The sequence below is a fragment of the Pinus tabuliformis genome, chromosome 1_2 (assembly GCF_031772625.1).
Source record: "Pinus tabuliformis cultivar Carrire ecotype Pingquan chromosome 1_2, CPIR1, whole genome shotgun sequence".
In the NCBI taxonomy this organism is placed as follows: domain Eukaryota; kingdom Viridiplantae; phylum Streptophyta; class Pinopsida; order Pinales; family Pinaceae; genus Pinus; species Pinus tabuliformis.
In genome coordinates this window covers 1,345,703,763-1,345,717,795 of record NC_142298.1, presented here as the reverse complement: position 1 = coordinate 1,345,717,795, position 14,033 = coordinate 1,345,703,763, and the positions used below count along the sequence as shown (strand labels likewise).

Sequence of the window (14,033 nt, the reverse complement as noted above, 5' to 3'; positions counted from 1 at the left end):
TAATTGTAATTTTATTATTATTATTATTAGAAGATTTTTGTAATCTATGTTGTGAATAATAATGTCGACTATATTGATAGATCTGGATCAAATTTTAATGATATGATTAATTCTAAAGACGATATTAAATTATTATTATTATTATTATTATTATTATTATTATGTTTAGAAGAATTGGCAATTGGGCTAGTCTTGTGCTAGTCTAACAACAACTACCAGTCTCGTGTTGTTGTCCCGGGTGGTTGGGACGGTGCAATATTGCCCTCCCTACCCTGGTTCGAATCATGACATGATACGGATATATCAGTTGTACAAATATGTAAATAATTGTAATATACAGCTTCTTCTATGGGGATTATCCCCTTAAAAAAAAAACAACTACCACTATAATCTCTAGGTGCCTACTTATGCCCATTTTGGATGCAGAAATAAATCTCGGGTATTTAAACCTCAAACCACATTGCACATAACACTTCATTTTCACTAGCATCACCAATTAAGTTACCATTTGAACTAATCTTATTATATTTAAAAAAAGTTATAATTCTATAAAACATTAATTATTGTTTCAATAAAATAAAAATATACTTTCAAAATAAAAATTACAATTTCATTATTACATAGTTATAATTTTAATTTTAATAATGTAAACAACTATACATTTTAAAAATTACAATTTTAATATTTTAAAATATTTTATTATTATTATTATTATTATTATAAATCTAATAATTTATGAACACCATTTTCCCATCTGCTTCACTATTTTTTTTTGTAAGCTGAGGTGGTACTCTTTCTATTACTGGATAGAAAATAAAACATTACATCATATCAAAAAACTTGCAGACCCGCCCACATGGGGAAACCGGGTGACTAATCCATCTATAGTTTTTAATAGCCGCCCAAAAGTAAAAGGCCCACAGTCTGATAATCTTAGCCAAAATAACAAGGCAGTCTTGAGATTTCCTAATGCTACTAGTATGCAGAAAATGCATATCTCTATTTAAGTCATGCAAGAAACTATAACCAAAAAGACTATTAGATTTTCTAAACATATCTCATGTCAAATAGTGTCCATTGCCGGTTGCTGACTTGCTCCGTTCTCTGCATCTTGCTGGTCTCCCTTCAGCAGCTGATGAATTGCGTCCAGCTTCTCCTCTTGCCTCTCCATCGCAATGTGGATGAAGCTTAATTCCCTACGCATGTCAGGGTTTCCCAGGGCCAGCTCAACCATCTCCTTAGCCACTTGCTCTAGAGCCTTTGCCAGCAGCCCCTTCATAACCCAATATATGTGCAAAGATTGTTTAAACAATGACATTCTCCCCCTTGTATGCCCAGGATCATGAAGCAGGAACTCCCACTCCTCCATGTCCTCTTCCGATTGATCTTGAAGAGATTCCTCCTCCAGATGCTGCATAATTCTCCTCACTGCTGGGTTGGAGTTACGCTGGTAGGCCCTTTCTGCCCGCCGGACCCTGTGATTCACCGTTCTCCTTGCCTTTTTAGCCGGGTTCTTGTCCTGCCTGGAGTTTTCTCCTTCCTCCTGCGTCCTCCTTTTCTGTCCCCGGCCCCTTTTCCTGTTCGAGTCCACGCCTCTGCCGGGGGCCCTCTCTCGTTTTCTCATGCCATACCGCCGAAACTTTACCTCCTGCGGAGCAGGGTAGTTTTCTTCCATCTGTTGGTGCTTGTCGTCTGCTGCCCTGTCCTGAGAGAAAGACCGCACATTCCTTTCGCCCTGTGGAAGCTCTTCCTCCGACTCATCCTCGATATCCCAGACCTTGATTGGCTGGTCATCCTTCATAATTCCTTTTCCTTTCCTGCTCTTATTCTCAGCAACTGCATTAAACTGCTCCTCTGTCTCCCATCTGCTTCACTATTACAAACACTTGCAATTCAAAAAAATATGAACATTTTTTCCATAAATAAATATTTCATTTCAAAAATTAAAATCAAGAATTACATTCTTAAGAATTTAAAATAATGATGGTAATAATTTAGATAATTAATAATAATAATTTTATTACATTAAAAAATACAAATTCATAAAATATGAATAGTTATTTCAATCTATAAATGTTTTAATGATCCGGATTTAGACAGGAACGCAATAGATTACAGAGATAACCATAAACACAGAGATGCGATAACCATAAATACAGAGGTGCAGCAGAAATAATATTTCATTTCATTAATGGAAAATACTGAAATATGCTTACAAACAGAAATGGAAAGAACCCAGCTAGGGCGATGGTAGCTTATCTCTGAGAAGAGATGTGGCGGCTACATGCCTCTGAACTGTTCGAACTCAGTTACAATGAGGCTCGAAGGCCTATTTATTGTTGAGAAACAATGGAAAACCCTTCACATTCCAAAACCTAACCCTAGAAGATGAAACGCCAAATTGTGGGCCCCGTTTGGGTAAATTGGTACATCAATTTCCTGGGGTCGTAACTTTGGCATACGATCTCCGTTTGACGCGCACGATAGCTTGTTAGAAAGGTCTATCCGAGTACTACCACTTTGGGAGGCAACATGGGTCCATGGATTCATGTTGCCCTAGAATCCCAAAAAAACGTCGTTTAGGGCCTCAAAATGGCTCCGGAAGTTCAGGACCCGAAAAACTGCTAAAAATAGTAAGTCGTGCTACAATTAAGGAAACTGAAAATGCTGAGAAAGACAATGGTGGGGGTCCAGGTGGACTTGGCAGGTGGCCACCAATATCCACCTGGATCATTCCTCCCCCCTTAGGAAGCAATGGTCCCCATTGCGTGGAGCTCCTCCATGAGATGAGGAAACTTCTGCTGAACTTGTTTCCTGGTGAGCCACTTGCCCTGCTGAAGGAGTTGGCCTGCTTTGACAACTCGATACAGTTGGATATTCTGTTGGCGAGTGTTCTTGATCTGTGTGTCCATGATCCGATCAGTTGCAGCTTGTTCCATGCAATCTGGATTTAATTCTGTGGGTTTGAGCTGTTCTGCAATGTCGGATGTGTCTAGCAATGGTGGAAAGTATGGCCGAAGGCGGTCCACATTGAACACTGGGTGCAGGCCAAGGAATGGGGGAATGCTGAGCTCAAATGCATTGTCTCCCATAGCCTTAGTAATGGTGTAAGGACCATATCTAAGTGGTCTCAATTTCCGATAGGCTCCAGTAAGGCGTTCCTTCTGCAAATGCAACCAGACTTTGTCGCCCACCTGAAACTTGTGTGGCACCCGATGTTGATCATGTCGCTGCTTGTACTTGGCATTTGATTTCTCAAGAATGTCATGGACCTACTGGCGAATATGTTGGATGCGCTCAATGAAGCTGGTGGCCTTATCTGTTTCAGACTGGACATGAGCTGAATTCATGTGAGTAGCTGCAAGTGGCATGGCCACATCAATGGGGCATAGTGGCTGGAATCCCAAACCCACCTGAAAAGGGCTATGGCCAGTGGAGCTGTGAAGAGCTCGGTTGTAGTTGTGCTGAACATAGGGGAGGCTCTCGTCCCATGTGCGTGGATGCTTTGAGTTATACATGCGCAGAATGTGCACAATCATCCTATTGACAACCTCTGTCTGGCCATCAGTTTGAGGATGGAAGGCTGTGGACTTCGTGAGTTTGGTGTCCAGCATTGACCAGAGACTGGACCAAAATGTGCTGAGAAACCGACTGTCCCGATCTGAGATGATAGACTGTGGGATCCCAAAGTGCACCCACACTCGTTCAAAGAAGAGTTTAGCAGTGGCTTCTGCTGTGATATTCTTCTTGCAGGCCATCATAATGGCCATCTTCGAGAACCTGTCGACGACCACAAAAACACAGTCATTTCCATGCTTAGTGGAAGGAAGGCCTGACATGTAATCCATGGAGATGGATTCCCAAGGTCGACTAGGGGTAGGCAACGGGGTATAGAGGCCGTGCTTCTTAATGGTCGGTTTGGCAATGGCACAGGCAGTACATGATCGGATGTACTTCCCAACATCCTGTCGAAGATTTGGCCAATAGAAATAATTTTGCAGTACTGCCACTGTTTTCTCGACCCCGAAATGCCCAACAGCCTGACTGTAGTGTGCTTCCAAAATCATCTTGGCACGCTCGCTTGAAGGAACACAAAGGTGACCGAGGTGGCATAATAGGGCATCCTGGAGGTGAAAATCTGCAACATGCCAACCCTCCAAGAGTGTCTGGTATGTGTGGCTGAATTCTGGGTCGCTTTTGTAGAGAAGTGGCCAATCAGAAGTCTCGTGCCCACAAGAGTTGAGCACGGTGGTTAGCGCCATGATCGGTGGTCGACTGAGGCAATCTGCGACATTATTGGTGCTGCCCTTTTTATACTTGATATTCAAGTGAAACTGTTGCAGGTATGTAGACCACTTCTGATGGCGATCATTCTGCAATTTCCCTTGGGTCTGTATGAACTGCAGAGGTCGGTGGTCTGTGTGGATGACCGTTTCCTTCCCCAAAATGTAATGCTTCCATTGTCGGCAGGCCTGTAAAATGGAATACATCTCTTTATCATAAGTGGGGTACTTTCGGACTGTGTCTGAAAGTGTTTCACTGTGATATGCCACTGGATGTCCATGTTGAGTAAGGACTGCCCCAATAGCATAGTCAGAGGCATCTGTCTCGACCTCAAATGGTTGTTGTAAATCTGGTAATGCGAGCACTGGTGCCGTGCAGAGGCGATCCTTCAACTCCCTGAATGCCTTCTGTTGAGATTCAGACCAAAAGAATTTTCCTTTCGCCCCGCCCTTGGTGACTTGACTCAAGGGCCAAGAAATATGAGAAAACCCCAACACAAACCTGCGGTAGAAGTTGGCAAGACCTAGAAAGTTGCAGAGCTCTGTTAGAGTGGTTGGAGAGGGCCAATCCCGAATGACTTGGATCTTGGCTGGATCGACATGCACCCCCTGTTCATTAATGATGTATCCCAGATACTGAACCTGGGTCATGCCAAAAGTGCATTTCTCCACATTGGCACATAGCTTGTGTTGCCGCAGTGTTTGGAGAACTTGTCGGATGTGGTGGAGGTGCTCTTCCCAACTCTGGCTGAAGATCAGAATGTCATCCAAGTATACTACTACAAAGGAGTTGGTGAATGGCCGCAAGATGTCATCCATTAGCCTCATAAAGGTTGCAGGAGCATTCGTCAATCCGAAAGGCATCACCAACCATTCGAAGAGGCCCTCCTTGGATTTGAAGGCAGTCTTCCACACATCGGAGGGTTCGATTGGTACCTGGTGATATCCTGACTTCAGATCGATCTTGCTGAAATATTTCACCCCCTTTAGTTGGTCTAGGAGGTCATCAATCTGTGGGATCGGGTACCTATTACGGACAGTGATCTTGTTTAGCGCCCGATAGTCAATACAAAGTCTCCACGTCCCATCCTTCTTCTGTACCAACACGATCGGACTCCCACAGGGCGATGAACTCGGACGGATGTGACCTTTCTGCAGGAGCTCCTGAATCTGCCTCTTGATTTCATTGTTCTCCAGAACGGAGCGCCGATAAATTGGTCCATTGGGTAGCGGCGCACCTGGGGTCAGATCGATGGAGTGCTTGACTTGACAGTGCAGAGGAACCCCTGCCGGGGAGGTGAAGATGTCCTCGTACTCCTCCACAATCTTGTCCATCTGTAGTTGTCGTGCAGAGGGACCCCGTTTGGAGGCCGCAGCCACTGTCTTCTTCTTTCCTTGAGGGCGTATCATCAGGAAAACAAATTTCCTGGTTTTGGAAATGATCTTACTGCATTGTTTTGCAGTAATCAAAGAGATGGCGGCAGGTGGTGCTACCTCTGGTATCCTGAACAACTTATTTCCCAACGTAATAATAACAGCACGGGGCCTAGATTCATACACAGCATGTCGCTTCCACAAGTATGGTTGTCCTAGTAATACATCACAAACTTCAAGGGGAGCAATGTCACACAATACCTCATCCGTGAAGGGCTTGATGTTGTATGGAAGGCGACACTGCTGGCTCACGCGAAGATCTCGTCCTTGGTGAAGCCACCCAATGGTGTATGGTTGTGGATGTGCTGTGGTCGGTAAGCCCAACCGCTTCACGACCTCTGCCGAAATGAGGTTCTTTTGACTCCCGCTATCAACAATGAACTGTATCGGGGAGCCCTTTACCCACATCTGGGAGTGGAAGAGACGCTCCTCCTCCTCTGGATCTTCGGGTTCATTTTTCTGGATCTTTGCGGTAGCAACAGTGGCGCTGGGATCCGCATCAATGATCTGCTTCCCTTTTTCATACCCCTTATCGGGTTCTGACTCAGAGTCGGAACATGCATCTGATTCTGAAACCTTTAGCTCAGCCACCAGCGACTGCTTGGCCCGACACTCACTTGTGTTGTGAGTGGAGCTCTTATGGAACTCGCACCATTTTCCAGTGTCCTTTCTCGACTTCGCGGCGTTGTTCTTTGCTTGCAGCTTCGGCTGGTTGTCTTGGGCTGTCCTGCCTTGGCTTTGTCCTTTGTTCTGTGGTTTAGGGGCAACTTTCCCCTGCTTTGGATTCGCAGATCCAAAGTCTCGCTTCTTTTGTTTAAACTTCTGCTCGACCTTGACGGCATATCGGTATGCTGCGCCGAGCAAGGGGATGTTTAGGAATTGTATTTCTTCCTGGATGTACTTGTGCAGGCAGCCACGGTATTTGAGTATCAAATGTTGCTCTGAATCCTTGATACCCAACTTTGTGCGAAGGGTATGGAAAAGATTGGTGAACTCCGGCACGTCTTGGTCCCTTCCCTGCCGCAGCGTGGTCCACTTTATGTATTCATCCTCATAGCTTCCCGACAGGGTAGTACTGCTCCTTGATGGCATCCCGGAACGAATCCCAGGTGGGTGCGGCTGAAAATAGTGAGTCAGTACTTTCATCCTTCTGCTCACAGTAGGTTTCCCACCAGTCCTTGACGTGGGGGGCTGCTTTGAGAAGAGCAAAAACAATCTTTTCCCGACTCGAAAATTCATGAACAGAAAAATAACCCTCTAGCAGATTTAACCATTTATCTACGGCATCTGCATCTATCTAACCCTCGAATATGGGGATTTCAAAATTAACTTGTACCTTAAAGGGTGTGGCGTTTCCAAAGTAGCTGCTGGAAGCCGATGCGTCGCTTCTGGGTAGCCGCTGAAGGATCTGGGCAAAGCTGTCCATCATCGCGTTCCGTTGTCGCTCGAGGGCTTCTTCGAGCAAGATTTTGATGGGATCTCCTGCCCCCTCGTCTTTCTTCTCGTCCGCCATGGGAGGCCGTTGGGATTTGCGAGGCTGGTCTTGCAAAGGTTCAACCAGTTCAAGCCCTAACTCCTTATATCCCGACCTTGTTGGAGACATGCAAAGAAAAAACAGAGAAAAAGCAGACCGCTCTGATACCACTGATCCGGATTTAGACAGGAACGCAATAGATTACAGAGATAACCATAAACACAGAGATGCGATAACCATAAATACAGAGGTGCAGCGGAAATAATATTTCATTTCATTAATGGAAAATACTGAAATATGCTTACAAACAGAAATGGAAAGAACCCAGCTAGGGCGATGGTAGCTTATCTCTGAGAAGAGATGTGGCGGCTACATGCCTCTGAACTGTTCGAACTCAGTTACAATGAGGCTCGAAGGCCTATTTATTGTTGAGAAACAATGGAAAACCCTTCACATTCCAAAACCTAACCCTAGAAGATGAAACGCCAAATTGTGGGCCCCGTTTGGGTAAATTGGTACATCAATTTCCTGGGGTCGTAACTTTGGCATACGATCTCCGTTTGACGCGCACGATAGCTCGTTAGAAAGATCTATCCGAGTACTACCACTTTGGGAGGCAACATGGGTCCATGGACCCATGTTGCCCCAGAATCCCAAAAAAACGTCGTTTAGGGCCTCAAAATGGCTCCGGAAGTTCAGGACCCGAAAAACTGCTAAAAATAGTAAGTCGTGCTACAATTAAGGAAACTGAAAATGCTGAGAAAGACAATGGTGGGGGTCCAGGTGGACTTGGCAGGTGGCCACCAATATCCACCTGGATCATTTAAACATTAAATAAATAAATATTTTAAAAATTAAAATTAAAATTTCATTTATTAAAAAGTTTTAATTGGAATCATAAAAAAAACTATGTAATCTCTAGGTACCTAAGGCAGGTGAATCTTGGGGATTTGAACCTAAAACTTCATTATACATAATACTTCATTTTCACCGCCATCACTAATTTCCAGAAGACTAATTTTATTATACTATTAAAAATTTGTAATTCCATAAAACATTAATTATTATTTCAATAAACACAAATATACTTTCGAAATTGAAATTACAATTTAATTATTAAACACTAAATATTTTAATTTTAATAATTTAAAAACCTATATTTAAAAAATTAATATTTAAAAATAACAAAATTTATTTATTATTATTATAAATCTAATAATTTATAAACATCATTCTCCCTCTTCTTATAAAACTTCACTATTACAAACAATCATAAATTTAGAATTTCCTTCTCTACATCTTTAAAAACTTTAGAATTTCCTTCCCCTCATCTTTAAAAACTTCACTATAATATTGTAAAACTTTAATTTAAATATTTTAAAAATTATTTTAAAAAAATTGAACCTTCACATTGATAAATATATTCTTAACTATTTTGAAATTATAAAATTCCATAATCTTATTAAAAGCGATTTACTAAATACACTTTTCACTAATTTAAAAATAACTGAATATTGTAAATTTAATTAAAATATTAAAAAAACCTTCACTAAACTTTCTATCTAACCACTATTAAAAAATCACAAGTAATTTTTAAAAACGAATCTGAAAAACGCTACGAAAAAAATGGTCGATAACTTGAGGGAGAACGATTGCTAAACGAAACGCTTGTTAGGCTGATAAGCCTTCCTTTGAAACAGACTTTCGTCGTCCTTTTCATTCTCAGGTTGACACCTGGCGTCCATATTCGGTAGGCATTTGTCGTGATTTCTGTTGCAACCCTTGCAGCACGCTTCAATGCGTCTTCGTTTGCTTTCAATCCTTTGTGCTATGGCATGCCTCTCAACACCACTTACCAACATCGTCATTATGAGCATCACCATCATCGGCATGGAAAGCGGGCTATACTGTTAATCGCCATAACTGTGGCATGCGGGGCACTGTTTCTTGTCAGCGCCACAGCCTGCCTGGTGATTTGTCTTGTGAAAATGGAGCGCAAGAGACGGCGACTGAGAGAAACTAGTGGTGAACAAGAGAATAAACTGATCATGTTCTACAACCCAATTTCTTACGCCAATGCTCTGGAAGCCACAGGGCATTTTGATGAAGAACATGTACTGAGCAGAACCAGGTATGGAATCGTGTTCAAGGCATGTTTGCAGGATGGAACAGTGCTATCAATCAGGAGATTAGCAGACGGACCAATCGAGGAGAGTGTCTTCAGACGAGAAGCAGAGGCTTTGGGAAAAGTGAAGCACAGGAATCTAACAGTCCTGAGAGGATATCCTGCTCACTTGTATTTCCACTAGAATTGACTAATTAATGACATCGACATCCTCATCTTCTTCTCCTCTTCTTCGGCTGTTCTCAGTACTGTGACAACTTCATTATTTCTTTCTTTCGGAATAATCAGTACTTCTTCATCTCGGCTCGCAGTTGTTCTATACAGAGCCATGGCAGCGGCAACTACAATGCAAGTTTCGTTTGTTTCAGATCGTTTAATTTCGTTCAAGAAGGCAACAGCAGGGGAGTTATTTGGCCTGAAAATGGTAAAATTTTCAAGTGGCATGGCAGGGCTGGGGAGAGCCAGCCACAGGAAGATTATCGCGTCAGCATCTTCCTGCGGTACGAAAACCTGAAAGCCTTCCTAAATGGCTTTTTTTCCCATCCTGTTTGATTTTGTTTACTTACTCTTACAGTGCTACGTCTCTCTGGTTTTTTGTTTTTCAGGGGATTCATGATACATTTTCTGTTATATATATATATATATATATATATATAGTTAGTGGGTATATCAGAAAAGCTATATATATATATATATATATATATATATATATATATATATATATATATATATATATATATATATATATATATATATATATATATATATATATATATATGGGGTATAATAGGGTTTTCACACTGCAGTTCCTTTCCCAAAGGGTGTCATAGGGCGTTCACTATTCCTTTTCGATATTTTAATTAATTTTTTTTAGTATTGATTAATATAAGACATGTTTTTAGGTAACTGTCACAAAACTGCTTCAAGTGTTCACTGGATATGGATGATAATGGGCATTCCTAGCCCATGTTTCATGGCTGTTTTTTTTTATTTTTCGGTCATTGTATTTGTGTTGTTGCAATAGTTATAGGAAAATACCCTCGGGGACATTGGTTGGATACTGATAATAATCTGACATAAATATCTAACTTTGTTATATCATTTGGATTCCAACCATAGTGGGTGATTGGAGTTTTCTGTTACTTGTCAGAAGGATTGTCTGAACTTAACAGGGAACAAACTTGAAAAAATTATATTTTGCAGGAAAATCGGCCCCTTCTTGGCCACTGATGGTGACGGGTTCCCCCATCTCCTCCCTTATTGCCTACTTGTATTTTCATCTATCATGGTGATATTGAGCTAGGATCTCGCTGTTATATCTAACGCCTATTTCTCTTCTTTCGTTCTTCAGACATTACTTGATCATGTTCCTTTCATGTATCTGTTAGTTTATCTTAGTTTATGCTTTCTTAGGTACTCTTCCAGGTGCTTATTGCTTATTGTACTTTTTCCTCCAGTTCCATATACCCATATTTTTGGTTATTCATTTGGATATTAATATAGGTACCTTATCTTATCTATGAACACATTTTCACATTTGACATTGTTGGGTTTTAGATGGTTCTTTCGTACTGTCACCATCTTGAGTTTGTTGATGGTAAACAGATTTCTGATCCTCTGTGTACGTGCCTGTGGTCTTAGGATCTGTGTACACCTGTGCATGAAAATGCTCTGTATTTAGTATTTACACATGGCTATTCAAATTTCAGGCTGACTGTTAGTTGTTGTGGAAATGTTTCAAAGTTTTGGTGTTAAGTTATGCTTTCGGAATATTTCTTCTTTCTTTTATTTAACATCAAGGTATGTGTGTGTGCTTCCTGTGATACGCATAGATGTAATTAATTGCTAACATGTCCGCCTTTCGTAAATGTGTGAAATTTTGTGTCTAAATTAGAAATAACATTCAATTGTCATTCCTGTTATCTCGAGAGACATGCTACTAAATGTTTTCAAACCACAAAAATAGAAACATTGTTTTCCAAATACACTAAGCCTATCTTCTTTCTGGAAAAAACATTTGATTGAGGGAATTATGTCTATTTTGTTATTTTTATTAAATTGCTATTCATAAACAACAGACATGCATGATATTTGTTATTCCTATCAAATATGATATAAGCTTGGCTTGCGAACCTCAAGTGCATCGTGGTGGCGTTGTAGGTGGAATTGTTCCAAAGATTTCAAAGGATATCATCCAGCAGATGGTTGTCGCTGGTTGAGTACAAAGCCTGTTTTGAATGTTGAGCTTAACCAGGTTTGGAAGATATCCTCTAAATGTCCGGCTTAACCAAGTTTGGAAGATATTCTCTAAATGTCCGGCTCAACCAAGTTTGGGAGATAACCTTTAAGCAGATGAGCTTGCTGTTTCGGTTTCTAACAATTTAGAAGGCATATAAAGCAGCATAAGAGGCTTTTTTTCTTGGTCTTTGTTATTGATTGGCCTTCCTTTTTCCCAATGACCTCAATATTTGGGAGTATCCTAACCCAAGTGTCGTTTTTGTCATAAAGAAGAAATTGCTAAACCTTTGTTTTTGTCTTACCCTTTTGCTCAGCTTGGGAGTGGACTTCAATCCTGTGTGGGCAATTACTCCCTACCACTATTACCAGGAAGTCTGCCTTTCTTGGTGATAAACTCCTTTGGGCCATATATATATTCGACGCAGATTTTGAAGCCCATCTCTCAGATTTTGGCCTGGATAGACTGGCAGCCATTCCAGCAGATCCCTCTTCATCTGCACCCACCCCTGCTGGCTCTCTGGGGTAAGTTTCTCCTGAAATAAATTTAACAGGGCAGTTGACAAAAGAATCTAATGTCTACAACTTTGGAATTGTATTGTTGGAACTTCTTACTGGTAGGAGGCCGATCATGTTCACCCAGGACGAAGATATAGTGAAATGGGTGAAGAGACAGCTTCAAACAGGGCAGATTTCAGAGCTGTTTGATCCAAGCCTTCTGGAACTGGATCCAGAATCTTCAGAGTGGGAGGAGTTTCTGCTGACAGTGAAAGTGGCTCTTCTGTGCACAGCCCCTGATCCTCTGGACAGGCCATCCATGACAGAGGTGGTGTTCATGCTTGAAGGTCATCCAGGCCATCCATGACAGAGGTGGTGTTCATGCTGGAAGGTCATCCATGTTGAGGCGGTTTCTTGGTTTACAATAAATTAGATCCTCTCAATCCATGTTTCTTGGCTTTTTAAATTAATTCCTTTGAATTAGACCCTCTTCATCGATGCTGAGAGGTGGCTTCTTGTTTTTTTAAATTAGATCCTTTTCATCCATGCTGAGGCGGCAGCATAGATCCCTCATTGCACAGAAAGCCAGAGAAACCGGGCCTGCCAATGTCACTGTTGAATATGGCTAGCATTGAAGCGTTTTTCTGGAGGAGAAATTCCTGTAAAGTGGAGATGTTAAAGATGGAGTAAACGACGTAATTACACCTTCGTATACAGTGAGTGCATAGGGCAAGGAAAAAGGGATTGTCAATGTGGATTCATCCCTTGGAGGTAAACATTTTGTTGACTGACACTGTTTTTTTGTATTTTATTGCTACGAAGATATTCAAAATGCCTAGCAGAATCTTTTACACAGTTTGGTCCACAACTCAGGGAAACAGGGAAACAAGGTAGCATAGATCCATGTTTGTATAAAAAAATGTTGTTGTGAATTTTTTAATTTCCAAGGGTAAGTAAGTGAAAAAAAATGTGTTCTTATTATGTTAAAATTTCCACCGCTTAATCATAAACAGTAATTTTCAATTTTGGTGGTTTCGGATTTATTTAAATCAATTAGAATTTTTTACTTATTTTTTTTGTAACATATAAATATAATTTGTTTTTTGGGTTATACATATATATTCCCAAGTAATTTTGATTAGTTTGGATTTAATTTGGGAAATTTATTGATTTGATTTATTATGAATGATTGATTGGATTTTATTATATAAATAATTGAGAGAAACGAAGAATAATAATTTGTATAATTTTGATTAAGGATTTATTTTATTTTGGGCAATTTATTGACTACTTTTAGTTTGAATGATTGAATTATTATAATATTTATTATTTTGAACCAAAATATAATTCTTTCAATCTAACATTTCTATTGGCCTCTCTTTGCACCTTTTGGGGCAATTGCTAGTAATACACATCCTCCCAATTCCCTCCTGTCTTGTGATTAATGCGTTGCCTTGTTTCATGAATATTCCTAGTGCCACTTCTCCCAATGTGGTTGATCATAGCAGTTACTCCGATAACTACTTCAAAATAACCAACATCGAACATATGACAGAGCTGAAGGAGAAATTCAAACATTTGTGTAAGAATTTCTACATCTAATTTATAATCCCGAAAGGGCTGGTGGCAGAGGCAGTCATCACGTAGTCCATGAGACAGATGGTGGAACCACTGGTCAAGCAAACGAGGACAAAAAAAGGCTTGTGCAAAACTCTTTCCACCGCTTTCCAGCTGTCAGTTTTTTTACTTGAGGAAGGAGGATGAAATTGGAGTCCGGGAATTGGATGCGTGAACAGTGTTTGCCCAACCAACTCCATGGAAAGAACACCCTAGGTGTAATTAGCATATGTCAACATTAGTGATCTAAGAACATGCCTCCCCCCTCGCCCAAATATTCAACCAAGTTTTTTATAGCAATTTTGAAAGTTCAATTCATTAGGGTTCGATCCTAGTCTAATAAGAAAAAGGAACTCTAGAATTCATT

At 40.8% G+C, this 14,033-nt stretch overlaps 1 protein-coding gene across 1 annotated transcript; it reads left to right on the top strand.

Moving 5' to 3' along the window:
- Nucleotides 1-9,179: 9,179 nt before the first annotated feature.
- Nucleotides 9,180-12,416, top strand: LOC149211214 (putative LRR receptor-like serine/threonine-protein kinase At4g36180). Its single transcript, XM_089399217.1, has 4 exons — nt 9,180-9,487; nt 9,605-9,816; nt 11,869-12,076; nt 12,173-12,416. The coding sequence occupies exons 1-4, from the start codon at nt 9,180-9,182 to the stop codon at nt 12,414-12,416; spliced, it is 972 nt and encodes a 323-aa protein (XP_089255343.1).
- Nucleotides 12,417-14,033: the final 1,617 nt, after the last annotated feature.